General features: G+C 42.2%; 1 protein-coding gene across 2 annotated transcripts in view; it reads right to left on the bottom strand.

The window, feature by feature from the left end:
* Positions 1-19,801, bottom strand: part of SNX13 (sorting nexin 13) — a 156,607-nt gene extending 136,806 nt beyond the window's left edge. For both annotated transcript variants that reach the window (XM_054496852.2, XM_054496853.2), the window contains exon 1: positions 17,559-19,801. In XM_054496852.2, coding sequence (XP_054352827.1) covers positions 17,559-17,570 — 12 coding nt within the window. In that variant the 5' untranslated portion in view covers positions 17,571-19,801. The remainder of the gene's footprint in view (positions 1-17,558) is intronic.
* Between the last annotated feature and the right edge of the window lie 96 nt (positions 19,802-19,897).

Below are 19,897 nucleotides of genomic sequence, written 5' to 3'. Positions count from 1 at the left end.
CCGTGTTGACCGGGCTGGTCTCCAGCTCCTGGCCTCGAGTGATCTGCCTGCCGCGGCCTCCCGAGGTGCTGGGATTGCGGACGGAGTCTCGCTAACTCAATGCTCAATGGTGCTCAGGCTGGAGTGCAGTGGTGTGATCTCGGCTCTCTGCAACCTCCACCTACCAGCCTCCTGCCTTGGCCTCTTAAAGTGCTAAGATTACAGCCTCTGCCCCACCGCCACCCCGTCTAGGAAGTGAGGAGCGTCTCTGCCTGGCCGCCCATCGTCTGGGATGTGAGGAGCCCCTCTGCCCGGCCGCCCTATCTGGGAGGTGAGGAGCGCCTCTGCCCGGCTGCCACCCCGTCTGGGAGGAAGTGAGGAGCGCCTCTGCCCGGCTGCCCCGTCTGGGAGATGAGGAGCACCTCTGCCCGGCCGCCCCGTCTGGGAGGAAGTGAGGAGCGCCTCTGCCCTGTTGCCCTATCTGGGAAGTGAGGAGCGCCTCTGCCTGGCCGCCACCCCGTCTGGGAAGTGAGGAGCGCCTCTGCCCGGCTGCCACCCCATATGGGAAGTGAGGAGCGCCTCTGCCCAGCCGCCCCTTCTGGGAGGTGAGGAGCGCCTCTGCCCAGCCGCCCCGTCTGGGAGGTGAGGAGTGCCTCTGCCCGGCCGCCCCGTCTGGGAGGTGAGGAGCGCCTCTGCCTGGCCGCCACCCCGTCTGGGAGGAAGTGAGGAGCACCTCTGCCCAGCTGCCCCATCTGGGAAGTGAGGAGCGCCTCTGCCCGGCTGCCACCCCCTATGGGAAGTGAGGAGCGCCTCTGCCCGGCCGCCCACTCTGGGAAGTGAGGAGCGCCTCTGCCCGGCCGCCCACTCTGGGAAGTGAGGAGCGCCTCTGCCCGGCCGCCCACTCTGGGAGGTGAGGAGCGCCTCTGCCCGGCCGCCCCGTCTGGGAGGTGAGGAGCGCCTCTGCCTGGCCGCCACCCCGTCTGGGAGGAAGTGAGGAGCGCCTCTGCCTGGCCGCCACCCCGTCTGGGAGGAAGTGAGGAGCACCTCTGCCCAGCTGCCCCATCTGGGAAGTGAGGAGCGCCTCTGCCCGGCTGCCACCCCCTATGGGAAGTGAGGAGCGCCTCTGCCCGGCCGCCCACTCTGGGAAGTGAGGAGCGCCTCTGCCCGGCCGCCCACTCTGGGAAGTGAGGAGCGCCTCTGCCCGGCCGCCCACTCTGGGAGGTGAGGAGTGCCTCTGCCCGGCCGCCCCGTCTGGGAGGTGAGGAGCGCCTCTGCCTGGCCACTCCGTCTGGGAAGGGAGGAGCGCCTCTGCCCGGCCACCCCGTCTGGGAGGTGAGGAGCGCCTCTGCCCGGCTGCCACCCCGTCTGGGAGGAAGTGAGGAGCACCTCTGCCCGGCTGCCCCATCTGGGAAGTGAGGAGCGCCTCTGCCCGGCCGCCACCCCATATGGGAAGTGAGGAGCGCCTCTGCCTGACCACTCCGTCTGGGAGGTGAGGAGCGCCTCTGCCCGGCCGCCCCGTCTGGGAGGTGAGGAGTGCCTCTGCCCGGCCGTCACCCCGTCTGGGAGGAAGTGAGGAGCACCTCTGCCCGGCTGCCCCGTCTGGGAGATGAGGAGCACCTCTGCCCGGCCGCCCCGTCTGGGAGATGAGGAGCACCTCTGCCCGGCCGCCCCGTCTGGGAGGTGAGGAGTGCCTCTGCCCGGCTGCCACCCCGTCTGGGAGGAAGTGAGGAGCACCTCTGCCCGGCCGCCCCCTCTGGGAAGTGAGGAGCGCCTCTGCCTGGCCGCCACCCCGTCTGGGAGGAAGTGAGGAGCGCCTCTGCCTGGCTGCCCCATCTGGGAAGGGAGGAGCACCTCTGCCCGGCCGCCACACCGTCTGGGAAGTGAGGAGCGCCTCTGCCTGGCTGCCCCATCTGGGAAGGGAGGAGCACCTCTGCCCGGCCGCCACACCGTCTGGGAAGTGAGGAGCGCCTCTGCCTGGCTGCCCCATCTGGGAAGGGAGGAGCACCTCTGCCCGGCCGCCACACCGTCTGGGAAGTGAGGAGCGCCTCTGCCTGGTCGCCCCGTCTAGGAGGTGAGGAGCGCCTCTGCCCGGCCGCCCTGTCTGGAAGGTGAGGAGCGCCTCTGCCTGGCCGCCACCCCATCTGGGAGGAAGTGAGGAGCGTCTCTGCCCGGCCGCCCCGTCTGGGAAGTGAGGAGCGCCTCTGCCCGGCCGCCCCCTCTGGGAAGTGAGGAGCGCCTCTGCTCGGCCGCCCCCTCTGGGAAGTGAGGAGCGCCTCTGCTCGGCCGCCCCGTCGGGGAAGGGAGGAGCGCCTCTGCCCGGCCGCCCCGTCTGGGAGGTGAGGAGCGCCTCTGCCCGGCTGCCACCCAGTCTGGGAGGAACTGAGGAGCGCCTCTGCCCGGGCGGCCCCGTCTGGGAAGCGAGGAGCGCCTCTGCCCGGGCGGCCCCGTCGGGGAAGTGAGGAGCGCCTCTGCCCGGCCGCCCCGTCTGGGAGGAGAGGAGCGCCTCTGCCCGGGCGGCCCCGTCTGGGAAGCGAGGGGCGCCTCTGCCCAGCCGCCCTGTCTGGGAGGTGAGGAGCGCCTCTGCCCGGCTGCCCTGTCTGGGAGGTGTACCCAACAGCTCCGAAGAGACAGCGACCATCGGGAGCCGGCCATGAGGACGATGGCGGTTTTGTTGAAGAGAAGGGGAGGAAGTGTGGGGAAAGGAAGGAGAGATCAGATTGTTGCTGTGTCTGTGTAGAAAGGGGTGGGCATAGGAGACTCCATTTTGTTCTGACTAGGAGAAATTCTTCTGCCTTGGGATGCTGTTGATCTATGTATGGCCTTTCCCCCAGCCCCCTGCTCTCTGAAACATGTGCTGTGTCAACTCAGGGTTAAATGGATTAAGGGTGGTGCAAGATGTGCTTTGTTAAACAGATGCTTGAAGGCAGCATGCTCTTTAAGAGTCATCACCACTCCCTAATCTCAAGTACTCAGGGGCACAAACACTGCAGAAGGCCGCAGGGTCCTCTGCCTAGGAAAACCAGAGACCTTTGTTCATGTGTTTATCTCCTGACCTTCTCTCCACTATTATCCTATGACCCTGCCATATCCCCCTCTCCGAGAAACACCCAAGAATGATCAATAAATACTTCAGAAATTAAAAAAAAAAATAAAATAAAATAAAATAAAATAAAGCCCAAAAAAAAAAAAAAAAAAAAAAAAAAAAAAAAAAAAAAATTCTTATGCCTGGGAGATTCAGGAGAGCATTTAAAAAAGTGACATAATATCAGCAATTTACCTTAAAATAGTTAAGCTATAATAACAACAAAAATAACAGAGAAAGTTAGGGCGTATCCATAGAGCTAAGGTAACAGAAGATAAATACGAAGAAAGTAGAGAGAAAGCAAATATGACAGTTTTAACAAATCTAGTTAATTGTATAATGGGTGCTAGTGGCAGTATTTTTTTTTCAGGGTTTCTGTATGGTTTGAAAGTGTGCTATATAAAAAATTAATTTAAATTAGGAATATTTTTCCCCTACAAAACACATCACAAAAATACTAATAATATGTAGAAAACTGCTTGGAAATTCTGGCTTAAAAAAAGGTAAATTGTTGTATTATCTAGGGCTGGGAAAGGTCATTTTTAGAAAGGCAAAATCTACAGAAAAAGATTAACATATTTGAAAACATAAAATTATTTTTTTCCTAATAAAATCATAAAGTATACATATACTTGTAAAAATACATGCACCATATGCAACAAAATATTATAATCCATGAGTAAACAGATGTTTATAAATCATTAAGAAATAGACTACTACTCCAGACCTGGCACAGTGGCTCACACTTGTAAATCCACCACTTTGGGAGGCTGAGGTGGATGCATTACTTTGAGCTCAGGAGTTTGAGATCAGCCTGAGCAACATAGTGAAACCCCACTTCCACAAAAATACAAAAATCAGCTGGGCATGGTGGCACGTGCGTGTAGTCCCAGCTACTTGGGGGGCTGAGGCAGGAGGATCACTTGAGCCTAGGAGGTCAAGGCTGCAGTGAGCCGTGTTCGTGCTACTGCACTCTAGCCTGGATGACAAAGTGAGACCCTGTCTCAAAAATAGAAAAAGGAATAGACTACTACTCCAAAGAAAAACAGGATATGAACAGCAATTCAAAACAGGAAATATAAATGGCTAATAAGCATATGAAAAGATTATCTACCTTACCAGTAATCAAAGAAATCCAAAATTTTAAAGCAAGAATGTAATTTTTCACCTATGCAATAAGCAAAGATAAAAAGTTATGTCAAATTTTTTGTTTTAATAAGCTAAACATAAGATTAAAAAATATAAACTATGCTCTTGACATTTATTTTGCCATATATATACACATAATATATATGTGTATATATTATGTGTGTACATATAATATATACGTGTATATATTATGTGTATATATAATATACATATGTGTGCGTGTGTGTGTATATATATATATGTATATATATATTAGAAACAGTGTCTCACTCTGTTGCCCAGGCTAGAGTGCAGTGATGCGATCATAGCTCACTGCAGCCTCCAACACCTAGACTCCAGCAATCCTCCCACCTCAGCCTCCTGAGTAGCTAGGACTACAGGCACACACCACCATGCCTGGCTAATTTTTTAATTTTTTGCAGAGACAAGGTCTCCCTACACTGCCCAGGCTGGTCTAGAACTCATGGGCTCAAGCAATCCTCTCACCTCAGCCTCCTGAAGTACTGGGATTACAGGCATGAGCCATAGCACCCAGCCAGAAATTAAAATATTCTTGACTGTCCAGGTTTCTCAATAATTTTCCTATTCCATAAATAGGAATTTTTATTCTGTTCTCTTTAGACTGCCTGTCCTTATGACACTAAACCAAAATAAAATTTATTATTTTGACATAATACAACACTACACTTGGCATTTCTAACCTTCTGTCTACCTCCTAAGCACTCTGTTTGGGCCACATGATAGTACTTAAAATCCTCAAGCATCAAGACCATTTCTATCATTACCTCGTACTAAAAATAAGCTCAGTTACATGGAAATTCATCCTTGAATTCCTTTAACTGAGTTAGAACAAATTTAGTTTATATATCAGAAGATTTCCACTCACAAAGTGTTCCTCTACTAAATAAAGTACACAAAACTTTTATCACAGCAGTTCCCTCGTACAAAAGCAAGATATAACAGGCCATATTCACAAATGCCCCCCACCCATCTCTCATTCCTACAGGACTATAACAATACAATAAAAGTCCTAATATTTACAAGTCTTGACTTCTGCTTTTCTCCATAATACAGACTCCAAGGGGAAATCAAAGCAACACAAGCCTACCACAGCAGAGAAAGCTAGATCCTCAATGCACGGTATTAACATTTCATTTCTTTCTTATGAAAAGGAGAAAGCTCCAAGGGGAAATCAAAGCAACACAAGCCTACCACAGCAGAGAAAGCTAGATCCTCAATGCACGGTATTAACATTTCATTTCTTTCTTATGAAAAGGAGCACCCTCTAAAACAACAATAGGCGCTATCATTTATTAAGTGCTTACTTGGCCAGGCATAGCAGCACGTGGATGTAGCCCCAGCTACTCAGCTACTCGGACTGAGGCAGGAGGGTTGCTTGAGCCCAGGAGTTTGATTCCAGCCTGGGTAATAGAGCAAGACCCCATCTCTAAAAAATTAATATATTAAGTGCTTACAGTTGGCTAGGATTTGCTAACCACTTTAACTATGTCTAGTTCTCACAATTCTATGACATAAGTTATACTAACTATTCTACAGATTTAAGAAATAACAGCTAAGTGATAAAACTGGAGCATGAACTGAGCTTTGGCTTAAAACCCAAGCATGTTCTTGAACCATTACTTCACACTGACTCTCAAGGTTTTTTAAAAGGGAGGATGGGCAAAATTCTGCACATAATATCTAAATAATCAAACAAAACTGATTTATTTAGATTCAAAAAATTCATTTATGAGAAAAAAACAGAACTAACTAACCTGTCACTAACATCTTAAAATCCTTGATGCTTTTTAGGAATCTGATGTAGATTTTGTAGGTGTTAAGATAACTTTCAGGGTATGTTCTAAAGTTAGTAACAACTCAATATCAGAACAAGGACTCTGACCCTGAAAATACTACAAGATTCTTTTAACTCACAATAAAAAGTAAGATTAATAGTGTTCATTTAAGTCAAAGATGATGTCTTTTCAATCAAGATAAATTCAGATAAGAGGTATACAAGAAAATTATACTGGGCTCTACTGCTCATGAAAAAAGTATATAAACCATTCTATTTGTTCCCCTTTTAAATTAACAATAAAAAGTATTTTTTAATCTATAAATAAAGTATAACAAAAAATAGAAGTTAAATTTTCTATTTTGACTTTTTTAATCTATTTGAGAACGGGTAGAAAGATTAAAGGCTAGGGAATAAACCCTGAGAGAGCAAGCTTGTAGGCCTGTAGACACAGAGAAGAATAATGAATACAGAAAGGAGAAAAAACAAATCAACAAATACACAAAGCATCAGTGACAAGAAAGAAAAGATGGAAAGCACAGAGTGTAACTATATAAAGGAATAGAGATAGATATAGATTAACCCATAAAGGACATTAATGGCATAATCTCCAACTAAGTAAAATGTTACTGTAACAGGCAGAAGACCCCACTCCTTGAGTATAACAGTTTATTCTATTATTACGTGAACAAGATAAGCAACTGCTGCATAAAGGGACTGAAATTATGTATATGCTTAATATCTACAATTTAAATTTATATCACCCCAAATTTTATTTGTAATACCTTAGCCCTAAGTCTCTTTACCTACTGCACAGTACTATTAACACCACTCAACTACATATTTAAAAAAAAAAAGATTTTTAACACTCCTCACCTTTATGCTCTAAGACAATTCAACAGAAGAGCTTATATAAATTGAGAGCCACTTTACATAAAACTTTATCAAACCGACAAGAACCACAGTACTTCTCATGTCAGAAAACTACAATAATAGCATTTCAAAAGCATAATATGCAAGTATACTACAATCTTTCCTTTTCATTTCATCTATAGTAAAAGTTTTAGTGTTCAAGAGAAACATATTGGTTAGCCAAAAATTCTGGTTATGATCAATTCATATTACACAGGTGTCATCCCTTTTTATTTCCTCCTGAAATTCAGTCTAAATCTCACTCTTAGTATTCACTTTGGAAATGCAATACATAAATTGAAAAGTTAGTAAAAACTGAGATAGAAAGTAAGGAAAGAATTAGATCATCTGGGTCATACAGGATTACTCTTGACATTTTAAAACTACCTCAATCAAAGAATATTAAAACAACTTCAAACATATTAAATTCTAAGTTTTGAAAATAAACCACTTGCTATTTACATCAGAGGAAATAAGAATAAAGCCTCAGATTTATTGTTACTGTAGGAAACACTGCACAGTACATGTGTTACTTCACTTAATACTTGCAACAACCCTATGAGGTCAGTACCATTAATTTATAAGTCACACATATAAGAAAACTGAGGCTCAGAAATGTTAGCAACCTTTCCAAGGTCAAAATGCTCGGAATCAAGAAAACTTAGATTCAAATCCAAATAATCTGACACCAGCCATCACTCTTAACCAAAAGTATACATTTTTATTCAGAAATTAGGAATATTTGGTTTGGGATTAGAGGAGATATATATACATATATAAAAAAGATGATTAACACTGAATCCTAGTATAAAGACAACCTTTCATCATCACATAAATTTTGTGTTAGTGCCTACTATATGATTGAATATTCTGAGCTGCTGACATTAATTTCTGGAGTTTTGGATTCATAAAATACATTTTTAATGAATCATAAAATACTCTCAAGTTTACTTGGTTTTTCTAAAACCTTTATGCAACCAATACTCACTATTTGTAAAGTATATTATTTCAGTTTCTTTTCCTGTAACTTTGTGGTGTTCTGCCCTTCAACCCCTGGGCCACAGAGCATTACAGGTCCATGGCCCATTAGGAATCAGGCTGCACAGAAGGAGGTGAGTGGCAGGGGTTAGTGCCGGGGAGTGGGCTTTTCCACCTGAGCTCAGCCTCCTGTCAGATCAGCTGGGACATTAGATTCTCATAGGAGCACAACCCCTATTGTGAATTGCACATGCAAGGATCTAGGTTGCATGTTCCTTATGAGACTCTCATGCCTGATGATCTGAGGTGGAACAGTTTCATCCGGAAACCATTACCTCCAACAGCCATCCGTGGAAAAACTGTCTTCCACAAAACCGGTCCCTTGGTGCCAAAAAGGCTGGAGACTGTCATTGTAGCCCATTTATTTTACTCTCCTGACTCCCACCAGGATTAAGACTATTGCAATACTTTAAGTGTTGAGCAGTTAGGTACTGTACAAGAAAAAGATCAGATGTTAGTAATTAACACCACATGTAAAATAGCTGATTATATTAATAGTTGCAGTCTGAATTAAACACCAGTTGTGTTTCTCAGCTGAGAAAATTCTGAGAAAACAAGCTATCTCAAACTCGGGAAGAGAACAAATTGCAAAATACAATATTACAGCTTGGAGAAACACTGGATAACACAATATCACATCTTAAAGCCAGAGCATTATTTCCTAATATTTACGTAATAACAGAAATAAGGTGAAATTTTATTTCACATTTAACTCTTCCACTAAAATTGTACAACTTCAGTTTTATAATTTCCAAACTTCACATGACAATGAATCCAAAGGCCATTCTCCACAACTCTAGCTCGAAAATAAAAGAAATCACAAAACAAAGAATCACAACTCTTTCCTATGCTAAGCCAGTCAGGCTAAAAATAGCCCCCAAGTTTCAGGTATAAAACCAATTCAGGTTTAAATGGAATAAGAACCAAGGATTCTCCAACAATGCACGGCTAAGGTCAAGAGCAAAGCTGGATTCACCTTAGGGTCTTCACAGATGCATCAGAATAAAAAAATCCCTTAGGAAATCAGAGAAAACAGTGCAATAACCCAACAATGGTGAATTATTCCAGTTGATATACATGATCCTCTCATAAGTATATTTATAGATCATTATTATTCTACTTTAACAGTGGAACAGAGCAGAATCATCTTATTGAACTTTTCTGGTATATATTATTTCTGAATATACAGTGGAATTACAGACGGGCAAACGACATAACAGTACTCTGTCTCCAACATTGAACAGAGACGCATTTTAGTCAAGAGACTGTGGTAGCAGCTGCCCCCCTTAAAAATGGATGCCCAAAATTTCCAACTTTGAAACCACGGCCAAATTTTTACTGATACTTACAAACTTTCAAGATAGCATTAAAGGTCATACAAGTTGAAACAGTCAACAAAGTGCCATGAAAATCAGCATTATTGTACTATTACAGACAAAGCTTTCTTTAAATGTATCTAGTTTAGGAATTAAATTTTAAGTAATACTAATGAATCATAATATCAAGTAGTAAGAGATACAAAATAAAATCCAACTCCTTATTGCATTTATAATTGGTTATATCAAAGTAACAACCTAATCAGATTTTTCCCTGTAGGAAAAATTAAGACAGAATTTCATTCCTAACTAAAAGCCTCAGGTTCAACTTTTTTTTGTCCCATTGCTCTTAAACACAATATTTAACCACAATGTACTTACTATATAAAATGTCTAATGAACAGATAGTAACCAATCCTTTAAGGGTAATTAATATGAAGGTTTAAATTTATCATTGACAATTTCATCTCAGTAATTTTTCACTTTAATCTTAATTTTTCTTGAGGAAATATTCAACATTCATTCATTCAACAGATATTTAGTGAGGCCTACTAAGTATCAAGCTCTATTCTAGGCTCTGGGAGTACAACTATGAGGCCCATCCTCAGGAGTTTACTCTATTAGGGAAAAACATGTAACAAGCAAATAAATATATACGTAACACATGGAGGTGGGAACCGCAGGATCAAGTATTACTTTCACCAGGTTGACTCTTCAATTGCAAGAAATCCATTTTAGAGCTGCTGTGTCATCCAAACTAGTATTTACCAGGAGTTGTAAAGCTAACCCAAGTCACAGTTATCTTTTAATTATATTCTCCAATCTTTTCCCCCCTTAACTTTTCACCCTTTAGTGGTATCATTTTATTCTGACAAAAGACCTCAAGGCTCTCACTTTGATGGGCTAAGTGGTACAATGCTAAATTTAACGCTGATAGTGATTTCTGAGGACAGGTTTCTCAACTGACTCACCACTTCAACACTAGAACTTATCAGCATGTGCCTAGTACAAAGTAGGCATACTCTTGTTTGGTGAAGAAATTAACCCATAAAGATCAATCTCCAGCACAAGTTATAACGAAAGCCTTATAAACATTATCCTTAATAACAGCTTTTCCTTTTAAGGATTTACCAAGTCTGATTAAAAATAAAAGATTTTTTTCCCACAAATGTTTGGGAATATGTACAGACAAATGACTGGTAACCCTCAAATAAATCATCTTTTTCAAAACATTTTTCAGAACTTTGCTTTAAGGCGGCCGGGCCCAGTGGATCATGCCTGTAATCCCAGCACTTTGGGAGGCCGAGGCGGGTGGAACATGAAGTCAGGAGATGGAGACCATCCTGGCTAACCTGGCGAAACCCCGTCTCTACTAAAAACACAAAAAATTAGCCAGGCGTGCTGGCACACGCCTGTAGTCCCAGCTAGTCAGGAGGCTGAGGCAAGAGAATCTCTTGAACCCGTGAGACAGAGGTTGCAGTGAGCTGAGATAGTACCACTGGACTCCAGCCTGGGCAACAGAGCGAGACTCTGTCTCAAAAAAAAAAAAAAAAAAGAGAGAGAACCTGCTTTTAAGGCATTCATTGAAATCGGTTTACCAACCACACAAGAAACTATCCCCTTTTTACTAATTTGCAAGATATGCTCTCAGTCTATTTTTCTCTTTCACTTCTTTTAGTCTATTCCCTGTCTCCCCTGTAACTGCACCACTAGCCAGGAGACTCCCCTCCTAATTTCCCCTCAGGACCCACCTACCTATCCACCAAGAAAATAGTGAGCAATAAAACTACATGGAGCCTAGGATTTACATTCATTAGTACAAGGAATATACAGGAAACAAAAAAAAAAAAAAAAAACCCGATGTACTACTACTATTTGTATAATGACTGGCAATTTACCAAGTTATACCCTCCATCATCTTATATGATCTTCATGACAACATGAGAACAGCGAGAAAGGTGCTACTACCCCAATTTTACACAGAAGGAAATTAAAGCTTAGAAAGTTCAAACTACTTCCCCAAAATCCCATCATAAATAAGTGATAAAGTTGAGACTCATCCCTTATAGTGCTTAACATACAGGTTTGTGTGTTGCCATACGTATAATCTGTTGATAGACACAGTATTTATCACTATAACTCCAGCCTATTTATTCATTTAATTCCAAATACTTTTAAAATGCTGAACAGTTTAAGAGCTATCTGCTTGCTTCAACGTTTCCTCTCCTTACACATATTTAAGGCTTTGTATCACCAAAATTAAACCTGACTCTGAAATAGAAAGTCAATTCCAGATTACAATCAATGAGGCGGCACTTCATGGTCTATGAAACCACAAAATTTCAAAGCAAGGTTTAAAAAGCCATAATCTGAGAACCTCATTCAGGGAAAGCTGTAAAGTCACTGTGGTGGATATTTTTAGATGTCAACTTGAGTATATTAAGGAATACCTAGAAACCTGGTAAAGCATTCCTTTGGATGTGTCTGTGAGGATGTTTCCAGAGGAGACTGAGATTAGCATGTGAGTCTGCGTGGACTACCTGGAGGTCTGCCTTCCATGTGGGCAGGCACCACCCAATCTGCTGGGGGCCCAGAGATAATAAAAACAGAAAGATGTATACCTACCAAAGCTGGGATACACTTTTCCACTCCAGAACTTGTGAGAAAGTGTAAACCATACATGTGATAAGGGGTTAACAGACTAAATATAAAAGGAACTCAATTCAATTTCAAGAAAATAACCATTTTTAAAATGGGCAAAGGGCTTGAATAGACATGTCTCAAAAGAAGACATACATCTGGCCAACAAATACATGAAAAACTGCTCAGCATCACTAACCATTAGGAAAATGCAAATTAAAACCACAATGAGATATCACCTCACACCTATTAGAATGGCTATAATCAAATAAATGAGAGGTAAGTGACGCCATGAATGCGAAGAAAAGGGAATTCTTGTACACTGTAGGCAGAAATGTAAATTAATACAAACATTATGAAAAATGGTATGTAGGTTCCTCAAAAACCTAAAAATAGAACTACCATACAATCTCACTCCTGGGTATATTTCCAAAAAACGGAACTCAATATGTTGAAAGGATATCTGCACTCCCAGGTTCACAGCAGCATTAGTCACAAAATCCAAGACACAGAATCAACCTAAGTGTCCATCAATGGATAAACAGATGAAGAAAAGGTGGTAGATACAATGGAATACTAGTTGGGCTTAAAAAAGAAGGAAATTCTGTCACTTGCTACAACATGAACGAACATGGAGGACATCATGCTAAGTGAAAAAAGCCAAGCATGAGAAGACAAATACCACACGATCTCACCTATATATGAAATCTTAAGAAGTCAAACTCACAGAAGTAGACAGCAGAATGACAGATACCACAGCCTGGAGAAGAGGGAGCAATGGGGATATACTGCTCAGAGTACAAAGTTTCAGATAGATAGAAGGAAGAAATTTTTAGATCAATTAAACAACTGTCAATAATCATGTATTATATTTTTAAAATAACTAAATTTCAATTGTCTCACCACAGAAAATAATCAAGGTGATATGTTATTCAGCTGCACTTAATCATTCCACATTGTACACACATTTCAAAATATCACCCTGTACCCCACAAATGCATAAAAATGACTGTCAATTAAAATAATATTTAAAAAAGAAAAAATTCTTTAAGAATGTTTATCAATATTCCTCTTGGTTTGTCAAAAGATGCCAAGTAAGGCTGTGTGTAGAGTGGCAAGCCAAACTCATTTTAGATACTGATGTCCTTCCATTCCCGTTATAAAATCCCTTTCCTACCTCTTAACACCCTCTGAATGCCAGTGGACCTATGGTCTTCTTGCTTTGGTTAGTAGCTCTTGCAGTGTCATTAATAATTAAAGAAATAGCTTATATAGCTTAAGGATTAATCTGCCCCAAGAGTATTTCTATTACAAATATATTAATCAACAAAACCAAGTCACAATATTTTACTAAGCACTTATGGGCAAGACAACTGTGTGTGAGCGTGGATGTATGTGCATGTGTGTGTTCAAAAGGACCCCTGGATGTTCAGGGAGCCTTTCTTGATACGTAACTCATCACTCCAGGATTTCCCTAAGTGAAATACAAGAAAGTATATTCACCTCCATGGTTAAATGACTTTGCAATATGCTGTAAATTCTATTATCTTCTTTGAAAATAAATCACCTATCAAAAACTAACTATGGTAAGTCCTCCAGAGAAGAAACCTATTAACTTTCTTTAGGCAAATATCCTCCAAATTTATTTCAACTACAAAACCTTTACTTCTTTAACAACTATTAACCTGGAACTTCTCAAAGTGCTGCACTTTATGCCTTTTCCCATTTATATCAGATCTGTTAACTCTGAGAATCAGTGTTAATATTGAAAAATCAACAAATCTGGATGGAAGTAACAACACAGATAGAAATTATTTTTATTTAATAGTCACTTAATGATCCACATTTACAGACAACTCAAACAACTAATAGCTTTAAATAGCTACACTGTTTAATATTTTTTAAAACACAGGACAAGTGACAACACATTGATAACTGGTTTTTATGCAAAAACCTCCTCCAAAGTATGCCACAACACTGGAAAGTATTCAGCACATTTTCCCACATTTCTTACCTTTAGTTTTCTGTAATAATAAATGCTCAGAATTATAATCCCAATTGCTCCTGGTATCAAGAAAAGTTTAAAAGTGTGTTTGATGAAAATTCACTGATAAATATTTCATTATCTTCTAATGTTGTGAAAACTCGGATTAATTAAAACAAATTTTCAGGTAAACAAACATCCTATGCCCTAATTTTGATATATGAAGTTTACTGTTGGGGGGAAAAAAAAAAAAGAAGGAATAGAGGGAGAGTGAGGAGTGAATATTAAACAAATAACTTTCATGTACACTATGACAAATTTTTTGCCAAGTATAGCAGGAGTCACATTAGGAGTAGGAAGTCCTAACAGGAGCAAGGACAATAGAAGGGGAAAAAAACTAACATTAAAAAAAAAAAAAATAGCTAGACATTACATACAGTTCATCCCTGTATGTAAAATGCAAAAAAAAAAAAAAAAAAAAAATACATAAATATGACTAGCAAGTTTTCTAAATAATTCCATTGTATTTAAGATAAAATAATATAAATTGAAGCCAAAAAGTTTACATCGAGAACTATATGGGGGCTATACTTTCAATGTACATTAATCTGTATTTCATAGGTTCAAAGTTCAATGTACATATTAGTTTGCTCAACTGAGTGATTTTCCATTTTAGCTTAACTTAAAATGGTCCTTAATTGATCACTTGTGTGGCTTCTCATTTCTGAAAAGATTTCAATTAGAGATATATTTTTGGCCCGGCGCAGTGGCTCACGCCTGTAATCCCAGCTGCTTGGGAGGCTGAGGCACGAGAATAGTTTGAACCTGGGAGGTGGAGGTTGCAGTGAGCCAAGATCGCGCCACTGCACTCCAGCCTGGGCGACAGGGCAAGACTCCGTCTCAAAAAAAAAAAAAAAGATATATTTTCACAAAACGCAAAACTGAAAAGTTTCATATGAACATTTATCATTACTATTCTCATTATGTATCTATGTACTTAGTATCCTCACCTTGGTTAAAAAAATAAAAATAAAAACAGTATGCCGATTTTATCAGCTACGAAGAAAATTAATGATGCATTCCACACTGAGTCACAAAAAGCACACAACGTGGAATAAGGGGACCTAAATGTGATTTCTGTCTCCTCCACTCTTTATACAACTCTAAGTAAGCTCTTTCAACTTTCTCAACCTGTTTTATCATTGGTTAATGGGGATATCACCTACCTCAGTGTTGAGATGTAAAGAATCCAGGCACATAGTACAATTCACCACTTTCTGAGCACAGTAAATGCTTGCTGAGCATGACTAATATAAAGACAGGAGAATCTTTCATAGCACAGCTCATCACTACACATTTTGAGACCTAACATGAATTAAATCACATCTCCTAAAAGCTGCTGATCTAAGTCAGCAATGTCTAGCAGAAGCAATAAAAAGGAAGTCTCACACTAATTTTTTAGTAACCAATATTGAGTGAAATTTTATATCTAAAATATCTCAAAAGGACTAGTTTACGAGGCTTAGAAGCCTTGTTTAAAAAATGAAAAGGAAAAAAAGCTAAGGTAAAGCGGAAAGTCTTTTTCAAGTAATAATCATTTTCAGTTTACTGACAATATTCAGACAAGGAAGTACAATAGCATGTTTTAAAATCTATCAAGAGAGCTGAAAACTACTTGAGAGGCAGCTGAGCAAAATGGTCAGAGCTCTCTACTGAGAGTTAGGAGACGAGATTCCAGTTTCAACTGTCACTAATATTTAATAATTGACCTTGGACAAGAGTCTCTGGGCTTCAGTTTCCTAATCTATAAACAACTACTGAAAACTATAGAGAAGACTTTAGTACAATTTAATCTGGGCCTTACTTTGGCGAGGCAATCTAGAAAAGTTAATAGAATGGGCTAGGTGGCAACTGCCAAGGTTGGAATCCTGGTTCTGCCACTTATAAGCTGTGCAGTGTTCACACAAAAAGCACTAAAGTACAGTTTACTTAATACTATCATTGATTTACTGTTTAAAATATTTCCCTAAAACACAAAATTGCATAAAAATACAGAAGCTGAGAAAGTTCCATCTTTCCAAATCATTTTACTGGCAGACACAGAAGTAGTTCATCTGAAAGTATTAAAACTCTAAAACATGTTAACATAAGCTAAGTTTAATCAAAAGATCATATCATATAATATTACACATTAGAGACAACACTAAACACTTATTATAAGGCTAACTGTTCCCACCAAAATATCACACTTAAGGTAAAAATGAAACTTCTGCTACTTACAAGTCTTTTTTCTAATCTATTACTGCTAATCACAACACAAACTTATGCTATAACCATAATCTCAAGTAACTCCAAGAATGAAAAATCTGTAGAATTTAGAAATATAAAATGAACTTCAAACAACTAAAAATACGTACTGTAGAAGTTACAATCAACCAGTAAGTATTTATCATACGCCAGGCTCTGTGCTTAGATTAAGTACAAACAGCAAAGTATAAAGTTTCTCAAAGTTAGTCAAGTTCCAAGGACCTGAAATTTCAGGCAAGTACGTGCTTTACCATCACTTTTCACAAAATAAAAGCCACTCACCTACAAATGTTTGTATTTCCTTTTTGGCCCATGTAGGAATACTTCCCATTGCCCACTAAAGCTGTTTCCTATTCTCAGTTCAGCCCATAAAAATGCCCAATCCGGTCAGTTCCTCACGTCAGGAGCCTCACAGTACTTAAAGTGAACGGCTTCGAAAAAGGTATTTCATCAAATCACAAGGTTCAGTATTTTATGTTCAGTGACACCTACACCTGCAGATACTACAACACATAACTAGGCTAATCCGGGTCAAGTACCTAGTTGCACCAATTTAGTTCTTCCCCTTAAAGTGTTGCTAGTAAAGGCAAATTCTACTTCTTCAAAAAGTCGGCTTTTTGCAATGCCCATTAGGCACTAGAAAAGGGAAACTGATTGGTTCGTCATAGTTGCCCTACTTCCATTTCAGGTCCAAAGAAAAAAACTATTCCATAGAGAGTAACAAGGGGGCCACACGCAAATCAAGGTGGCAGATGCTAAACTGAACTTTGTGATGACCACGATTTAAGCGAAAGGTGATGGATGTGGGGGAGGGGGATGACACAACTGAGCCATACAAGTGCAGCTCGAGATGAAAAGTCCACTTCATGAAGCAGTCAAAGTAGAGGGTGGGAAACAAACCGGTCGGGCCGAGCAACAACCCTAGGTTGCAGACCGAGCTCGGAGGCGGAGGGCCCTGGAGCCCAGGGACCGGAGAAAGGAGACCTAGGGCAAACCATAGGATGACAAGAACCAGCAGTAACGTGGAAAGGCCAACGCTGCCACAGAGTAGCGTGTAAGGGGACACGAAGAGGGGAGCGATGAGTTAGAAGGGAGTGACAGCAGGAGGGAGACCAGTGCCAGGGGCGAGTGGCAAGTGGCAATTGCGAAAGGCGAGGCACGGGCAGCCGGAGGTGGTGGGACTCTGTTGAGTCAGCACAGCTCCTACTCTGGGGGCACTTGTAGGATCCCCGCTGCTCCTCGGGCCCTGGAGCCTGCGGCGAAGGCCCACCTTCCGTTGAGATGATGTTCTCTGACGGGCTGGCGCCGGCCCCTTCCCCATTTCACAGGTAAACACTGGCCACCGTCGCCGCTTACCTCAGTTAACATTATTACACTCCGGGGAAGTGAGGTCCTCCCTAGCCTCGCCTCATGGCAACAGCCGTAGCAGCAGCGAAAACTGCTCGGGCCGCCGCCAACGGCGGCAACTGCTCCTTCAGTCTTCTCCCGGGCGGCGGCTTTACTCGGCTTCGCTGGCTTCCCCCCGGCCCGGTCGCTCGCGACGGACGCGCCGCCATCTTGGAAGAGCGACGCCCGCGTCTCGCTGCAACGTGCGTTCCCATTGGCCGGCGCAGGGGCTGCCGGCGTCTCGTGACCGTCTCCATAGCGCCGGCGCGCGGAAAAGCGGAGGCAGGCTCTCGGTAGTCGGCTTGGGGCTGGCTTGGAGGACCCCGGGAGTGGGCGCCTGGGCCAACTTGGGACCGCTGGGAGTGCAGAGGGGCCCCAGCGCCCGACCCTCCTGGGAACAGACGTGCGCGCCCTTGGGGCCGGCGCATCCTCCGCCGCCCACTAGCGTTGGCCGGCCCTGGGGAGGGGAGAAAATGCCAGAGGCCGACACTTGACTGAGGGCGCTGCGGACCTCGCTGGTCTTGGGGACAAGGCGGCAGATTTCCTGTAGAAAAACTTCCCTCTCGCGTCTCCCTGGCCCCGCGGCGACCGAAGAGTTGGGGTTCGGCTTTCTTCTCTTGAGATTTAAGTGTTATTTGAAACAGCTCCCTGCGCGGCCCTTTTCTCCTAAACTTTGACGGAAACTTCCCTTTGTCCCTACCAGTTCTCAGTGAGTTCTTTACAGGGGTCCGAGACAGGTTGTAGATATGATGCGGCTTATCGGCTTTACCCCCATCCTAGCGGAGTTAGGACTGTTGCTGATGTGATTGGCCAGCACCTGCCTAACAATGAAGGTTTAGTTATGCTACAAGTAAGACACCTCTAAAAAAATGTAAAACAGGCTTTACTTTTTACCTGCTATCTCCACAGGTTTACTAGCTGCTTAATACAATATGCTTGTATATCAAGGTGAGCAAATTTCAGCAAATGTCATTGTAAATAGTCCCAACTTAAATGGAATTGAACTCTGGAACTCAATGTGCATAGAAGTCCCTGTGACTGACGCCATTCTAGATCTACCACTAGATGGTTTGCGATGTACGGAATTAAAGGCAGTCACTTCTACCTGAATTGTGATGAAAGTAGTTTACCTGAACATGCTGGGAAAGTGTGCTACCCTGTTTTGTATTAGAAACCAGTTTCCAAGTAAATTGAAAAGCAAATTTTCAGACTTGACATTAAAAACACCTCCATATCATTCTCACAAGAGGTACAAAAGCATTTTAGAAAACTAAAGCCAGGAGTTTCTTCCCTTTTACCAGAATCTTTTCCCTCCATTTAACAATAGTACTGTTGTGCTAAATGAAATTTACTTAATATATTACTCTTATATTCTCAAAACAATAAGGGCATTGCAAACCTTGTATTATCTCTCGTGTCAAGGAAACAAAACGGTTAATTTAAGCAGTCATGCAAAAAATTTAAGACAAACTGATTTTGCTCAATTCAACTAATTGAAGCAAAGTAGTTTTTCTTGTTGTTTTAATCTGCATTTTGTACATAGTTTCCACATTGCTGGACCAGCAAAATTCTGACCTCTGCAATACAATAAAATGTGTTACTGGTATTGACAGATGAAGCCACAAATAGAAAATGAGCATGGAAATCCTACCTGGACTGACGTATCAAAGGATACCAAGAGATACTAGAGACAACAAGGAACCTGGAAAAAGATAGTGTTCCAACCTGTAAATAAGAAAACAGAGAAGGAGGTTCATTAATATTTAAGATACCAGCTAGTGAACTAAAACAGCAATGTCTGGCTTGAGTATTCAGTTTTATTCACTACATCTTTTTATCTTTTCTAGAAGCAAGGCATTAAGTGTTGACACTTGAGTTTTGAACCAATCTGTGATATGACATGAATATGCCTTTAACTTTCAGAAGTTTGTGTACAGACTTAAGAGGAAACCAAAAGTAGTCGTTCTTCCAATGGCTTCCTAATTTTCTCAGCCAGAGTCTTTTCTGCAACCTAAAAATCCTATGCTAGCTGGCCTCCCAAGTCCTACCTCACCTCCACCCCTCTGACCTCATTTCTGCTAAGCACTTTGTTCCAGCTACACAGACCTGTTCCCTGCTTCTGTAACACCAAAGCATCTTCTTGCCCTGAGGCCCTTGCACTGTGTATAGCTTATATCTGGAAACATCTTTCCACCAAATACCTGCATGGCTAGATCTTCCACTTCTGTCCAATCTTTGCTTAAAAGTCATCTTTTTTCAAAGAAGCCTACCCTAATCATCTCATTTAAAATATTGCCCCTTCCCCAGAA

This window comes from Pongo pygmaeus, chromosome 6 (assembly GCF_028885625.2).
Source record: "Pongo pygmaeus isolate AG05252 chromosome 6, NHGRI_mPonPyg2-v2.0_pri, whole genome shotgun sequence".
Taxonomy (NCBI): domain Eukaryota; kingdom Metazoa; phylum Chordata; class Mammalia; order Primates; family Hominidae; genus Pongo; species Pongo pygmaeus.
The sequence above is the reverse complement of the archived record's forward strand: the minus strand, read 5'-3'. Positions and strand labels throughout refer to the sequence as shown.